Source organism: Peromyscus eremicus, chromosome 9 (genome assembly GCF_949786415.1).
Source record: "Peromyscus eremicus chromosome 9, PerEre_H2_v1, whole genome shotgun sequence".
In the NCBI taxonomy this organism is placed as follows: domain Eukaryota; kingdom Metazoa; phylum Chordata; class Mammalia; order Rodentia; family Cricetidae; genus Peromyscus; species Peromyscus eremicus.
This window is the reverse complement of record NC_081425.1, coordinates 66,109,833-66,115,832: the sequence shown is the minus strand read 5'-3', so window position 1 is coordinate 66,115,832 and position 6,000 is coordinate 66,109,833. Positions and strand designations below refer to the sequence as shown.

General features: G+C 44.2%; 1 protein-coding gene across 1 annotated transcript; it reads right to left on the bottom strand.

Moving 5' to 3' along the window:
• Window positions 1–345: 345 nt before the first annotated feature.
• LOC131918971 (granzyme F-like) lies at window positions 346–3,462 on the bottom strand. The gene is made up of 5 exons (XM_059273077.1): window positions 3,408–3,462; window positions 1,932–2,082; window positions 1,349–1,484; window positions 887–1,147; window positions 346–498 (listed from the first exon to the last, which is right to left on the bottom strand). Exons 1-5 carry the CDS (start codon window positions 3,460–3,462, stop codon window positions 346–348), a joined length of 756 nt encoding a protein of 251 aa, XP_059129060.1.
• Between the last annotated feature and the right edge of the window lie 2,538 nt (window positions 3,463–6,000).

Sequence of the window (6,000 nt, the reverse complement as noted above, 5' to 3'; positions counted from 1 at the left end):
TCTGAAAAGGTAAAAATAAATAAATAAATAAATAAATAAATAAATAAATAAATAAATAAATAAAAAACAACCCACTAAGTCCATCATGTATGGGGTGATGAATATGTGGAATTGTCTAGCCTGAAGGTCCAGATGGGGGAGGGGCTGGTGAAGAAGGAGGAAGAAAAGCCCAGAACTGACAGGAGAGGCTGCCTGGACCACCGAGGTGCACATGAGAGACGCTCAAACAATAAAGGATGTCAGCTGTATTCACCGAGGAGATCAATTTATTATGAGTTTTCACCTTTGCTGCCCACTCCATGTGGTTCTGGCCTGTGTCCAGACAAGCTGGTAGGAACAGCTGGTTTAGCACCTGTTAGAAGGCTTCATGCTGCTTCTTATCCACGGCAGGAAGGACACGACCTTAGTGAAGATTCCTGGAGCGATGGTCTCTTTTTTTACATAGGATAAAACTCCATAAGCTCTGTTGTCACATACGAGAGGTCCTCCAGAGTCACCCTGTGGGCAGGGAAAGGAAGAACTGAGTCTGGTTCCCTGACTCTGCCGTCTCTACTTCCTCCTGGGAAGGTTAACTGTTAGGTCAGGTCCAGGACAGGTTTTCAAACTCCCTCAGGATCAGGGCTCCAGGGAGACCCGACTTTTCCTTCTAGCTCAGTTCAAGGCTCTCCCTGAAGTCCTCAGGGACTCTCTGGGATAATTTATGCTGCTTTGGGAAGGTGGATGTTTCCCACCTTCCATATTTTCTAACCCACAGAGGGACTCAAAGCTGCACTTTTGGGATTTCTCTGCTCTGATCTGGGGCTTGAGGCTTTGGCCATTCTCACACCCAGGCCTACCCCATGTTCCTTTCTTCCTGCATTTTGTCTGTTAAATGCTTGATCCCCACCTTGAAAGCAGCCTGTATTTGCTTTGGGTCTCCAGCACAAATCTGAATGGTCTTGATATAGCGGTGGAAGCGGAGTTTGCATTTCTGGTCATCCTGGATGATCAATACAGCCTCTTGCAGGAGATCCGTTCCTTTAGTGGCATGGAGAGACTTTCTCCCCCAGCCAGCCAGGTGGCACACATACCCTGGCTTCAACTGGGCATCGGCTTTGGGCAGCTTGAGTGGGCTCACAGCTTTCGTTCTAATGGCCTTCCTCTGCAGCTGATAGGGAAGAGGCAGGAGAGACCAGCTTAGCCAGGAGCCTGCTGACCTGGGACACTTTGACAACCAGGATGGCAGGGAGGGAAGGAGCAGGATGAGAGCAGGAGGGGAGGGGCAAGCCGTGCATCAAGCAGAGCACAGGTACCAGGATTGGTTGAGGTATGGGTGGAGGTCTATGGATGTGGGGGTGGCAGGTCTCACCTTTAAGAGCATGATGTCATTGGAGTGGTCACTAGGATTGTAGTCTGGGTGGGAAATGGCTTTTGCCACAGGGATGATCTGCTGGGTCTCCTCCTGTGCCTTGATGTTGTGGGCCCCAAGAATGACTCTCATTGAGCTGTAGAGAGCAGAGTGGAGATGAGAGATATGGAGTGAGAGAGGACACAGTCCAGGAGGTGTAAGAGGCAGGGTGGGCAGGGAGGGGCTCTAGCTGAGGGGACTTGAGGAGACAGGAGGGCCTCAGGGTTTGACCTGCTACTCTACTTCTCAAGAACATTACAGTACTGGAGGCTGCCTCTTGCTTCTAGGAAATATTCCAAAGTTTGCACTGACTCTCAATGTGTCCTTTCAACCTCAGCCACCGCTTTAGTCTGGCCAGTGCAGCTGCTTTCTCCTCAAGGGTGCTGCTGGCTCTGACCTCTCCCCCTTTGACCTCAGTGTCCCTGTTTTCAGACTTCCATTTTCACAGTCCTGCCCTCTGGTGTGCTCTCAGGAGCATCCACAAGTAGAGAACAGAAACACCTGTTGGGGTCTCAGAAAACACGGGCTAGCTGCTTCTCCTCACCTTCCCAGGCAGTGAGCGGCTGTCAGCACGAAGTTGTCTCGCACCAGGAAGCCTCCGCAGTATTTCCTATACCCATTGTCATCCACATACTTAATAAATGTCATGTAGGGGCGGGAGTGGGGCTTGACCTCCTGTCCCCCGATGATCTCCTCTGAAAGAAAAGGCTAGAATATGGGTGCCTGCGAGCAGCAGGTGAGGTCAGGAGGGAATATCCAGGGAGAGGGTGAAGACTATGGGATCTGCAGTTCCCCAAGCCTGTGGTGGACAGAATTCCCTACACATAGAATAATCTTTGCTGAATCTTAAGCCTTGGAGCCCTATTCTGAGAAGGGGTGGGTGGCACTTGTCCCCCAGCCCCTCCTTTACGAACATGTGGACGGACCAAATCTATCTTCTTGATGATAGAGGTCAAGAGGATCCTGGTAGGCTCACCTATGTTCTTTTTGTTAGTGAGTCTCCCAATCCTGCTCATGTCTTGGTTGTTATTTTCTCAACTACAGAGGGGGATTTCCTAAAATTCTCCTATTCTGGTGGCCAACACATCTTGTGTTCTCAGTAAATGCTTTTTGCTGCATGGATGAATGACTTCTACTTAGCTGGAGGCCTGGTGGTTCAGAGCTCATGGGATTCAGAGCCTAGGGGACATTGGAGTAGTGTGCTGGCAAAGATGGGAATAGCTGGTGACCTGCAGGAAGAAGTGGAGAGGCCAACCAAACAAGACTGCAAAGCTAGTGGAATGTGTAATGCAGGCATCTGTCCCTCTGGGCCTCCTTCTTTAGCTGGCTGAGTGTGGAGGTTACTGAGTGATGCTAATATTCTTCCTTCCTTCCTTCCTTCCTTCCTTCCTTCCTTCCTTCCTTCCTTCCTTCCTTCCTCTTTCTTTCTTTCTTTCTTTCTTTCTTTCTTTCTTTCTTTCTTTCTTTCTTTTCTTTTCTTTTCTTTTTTTGAGACAGGGTTTTTTTGTGTAGTTTGGTTCCTGTCCTGGATCTCACTCTGTAAACCAGGCTGGCCTCAAACTCACAGAGATCCGCCTGGCTGTGCCTCCTGGGTGCTGGGATTAAAGGCGTGTGCCACCGCCGCTGGGCTTTGATGCTAATATTCTTGAGCTGGTGGCCTTATTCCACTGCAGGCTGGTCATTAAAGCTGCCCTTGCCCTGGGCTCAAGTAAGTTTAATGATGTACTTTTAAATTTTCTTTGCATTCTCTGCTGCTTGTCTTTTTAGGGATTATCATCTCTCCAGGTGGTGACGAAAAGCAGGGAAAAGCTAATGCCCACTATGTCTTCTGAGGACACCTCCCTTCTTTAGACCCTGTTGAAAATCTAGCCAGTGACAGATTTCCAGGTCTGGGTTTGGTATGAGACCTGAGATTCAGAAACCTCCTGGTTAGGTGCAGGTCAGTTCCTGACTAGAGCTGGGCAGAGCGTCTGCCTATGTATTATGGGATGACACCTTTGGGACAGGGGTGTTCACTCACCTCCACCAGCTCCCAGTGGCAGAAACAAGGTCAGGAGAATCAGGACTGGTGGCATCTTCCCAGGAAGGCTGCTCGGGTTGGAGGAGGGCAGAGTAGACACAGTCCTTGAGAGGAAGAAGGAGGTCAGTGCTCAGTGACCTCATAGGCATTTTAAACATGTGCATCTCTGTGCTGATTGGCTTTATTAGTTAAGGACGTTTTCTGGTTTGGGTAAAATGACACTGTCACCGCATTGACATCTTATGAGCTAAGCTGGGAGAATGACCAAGAACGTAGAGGGTGAAGAGGCAGTGGTTGAGGAGGGCCTGAGACTCCAGGAAGTCCACAGTGACTGCACTGAGCTAAAATTGTGTCTTTTCTTATGTCTTACATCCTTTGTATTGTGTTAAAATCTCTTTTAATTTCTTTGTTTTTTCTCTCATTCTTTCTTTTATTTTTCTTATATATTCACTTTGCATGACATTGGAACATGCAGTCATCTACAGAGTTCATGCTCAAGAGTCACACAATATAGCTACACACACACACACACACACACACACACACACACACACACAACACACACACACAAAATCACACACAGAAAAAGATCTCATAATGTTTTCAGTGAAATTTTGATTTTATGTTGGATCATATATATGTACCAATTCAGGGCCACACATAGCCCACCATCTGACCAGGTTATATACCCTGAACTAGTCTATAAAAAACACTTGGCTTCTCTCATTTACATCTTTAAAAAACTTTTAATTAAAAATAAAATATTTTTTTCATAAAACATATTCTCATCATGGTTTTCCCTCCCAATCTCCTCCCCAATCCACCCACTTCCCCACCCATGAACTTTATCATTAAGAAAACATTGTAAAAAAATAAAAAAACACACATCAAAATTAACCAGACCCAAAGTTGATACTACTCAATGAACTTCCATACAGTTAGAATTGGTATTCAGAATGGAAGTTGTGAAGCTTCACATTCAATTTTGCACTTTTAGTAGAAAATACATTTTATGGGCTTATCCAGCCACCACCAAGACAAAAGAAATCCATGACAGAATTAGAACTCAAAAAATTGTTTAATATACTTTCATAACTCATTTCAGTCACCTGTGCTCATGTTTACTCAGTCCCTTTTATTTTACCCCTTTGTTCTCTTCCTTCACATTATACTGTAGTCATGTGTGCATTTGCTAACATATATGCTATATTATTGGCTATATTCTATACATGAGGAAGAACACAAGGTTTCTTTCTCTCTGAAATTTCAGGATATTACAAAAGGAAATCACAGATGATGCCAGAAGCTGGAAAAATATTTCATGTTCCTATGTAGATAGAACCAACATTGTTTAAAAAAAATCTATACTACCAAAATTAATGTGTAGAATTAATGCAATGTGTAGCAAAATTTCCATGTCACATTTGAAAAGAATTTATATGGGACCACAATGGACCCCAAATACCAAAGCAGTCCTAAGGAATAAAAACACTGCTAGAGTTGTGCCAACACCCAATCTTAAATTATTCTGTGGAGCCATGATTATAGAGATAGTCTGGTGCTGATGCAACAATAGTCAGGAAGAGCAATGGATAGAACAGAGGTGCTGGCTTAAAGTGGCAAAGCAATGCCCACTTAATTTGACAGGGAGGCATAAAAAAAATAACAAAAATCTTTGGAGAAAAATTCAGTAAATGGTGCCTCAACAACTGGTGGAGGAATCTACCAAAAATCTACCTGCAGAGGTACAAAAATCATTTCAAAATGGATCAAAGGCCTTAGTTTAAAAACAGAAAAGGAATGTTTAGAAGAAAACACAGGGAAAACCTTTCAAGATATTGAGACGATCTAGAACTTTTTAAACAGAACACCAAAGGCAGAAGAGCTAAACCCAAGTATCAACAGGTGGTACTCCACGAAGATAAAGTTTCTGTACAGCAAAGGAAACAATAATGGCTGTTCCCTGACAGGAAGACCAAGGATGCTGTTGTTTTATCCAAAAGACTGGATGTCTCAGCAGTCCTGATCCAGTGCTGGAGTTCTGGAGGATTCTTGAGAGCTCTGGTCTCATCTGCGATGGAATCCTGAAAAAGTAGGTTCTATAACCAAAGAAGGAATGTCTCAGCAACAAGGTGGATGTAGTTTCCAGAAAAAGTGATGGCAAACTGGCAAAAAGAAAAATCTTCCTTCTTCCATGTCCTTTTATGTGGGCTGCCATGAGAAGGTGAGGTCCAGATTTAGGATGGATCTCCCAACTCAAATGATCTAATCAAGAAAATCCCTCAGAAGTCTGCCCAACTGCTTGGGTTTTAGTTCCTTCCAAATGCAGTGAAGTTGACAACCAAGATCAGCCATCACAGGCTATTATGCAAAATATGCAAAGAATTTCAGAAATTAAAAACCAAAGAAATAAAACTGAAAATCAACAAATGGGTAAGAGAATGGCCAAAACCAAATATAAAACAACAACAATAACCAAAAAAAAAAAAACCAAACCCAAAAGAAAGAAATATCTAATAATTATTTTTCAAAGTGTCCAATATCCATCCCTGATTTCGAGATGTACTATGGAGCAACAGTAACAAAAGCCATA

Coding starts and splice junctions, on each gene's coding strand:
- LOC131918971 (XM_059273077.1), bottom strand. CDS start 3,462: ATGCCACCAGTCCTGATTCTCCTGACCTTGTTTCTGCCACTGGGAGCT. Junction 2,083..3,407: donor GCCACTGGGAGCTGGTGGAG/GTGAGTGAACAC, acceptor CTTTTCTTTCAG/AGGAGATCATCGGGGGACAG. Junction 499..886: donor AAATACAGGCTGCTTTCAAG/GTGGGGATCAAG, acceptor CCCTGCCCACAG/GGTGACTCTGGAGGACCTCT.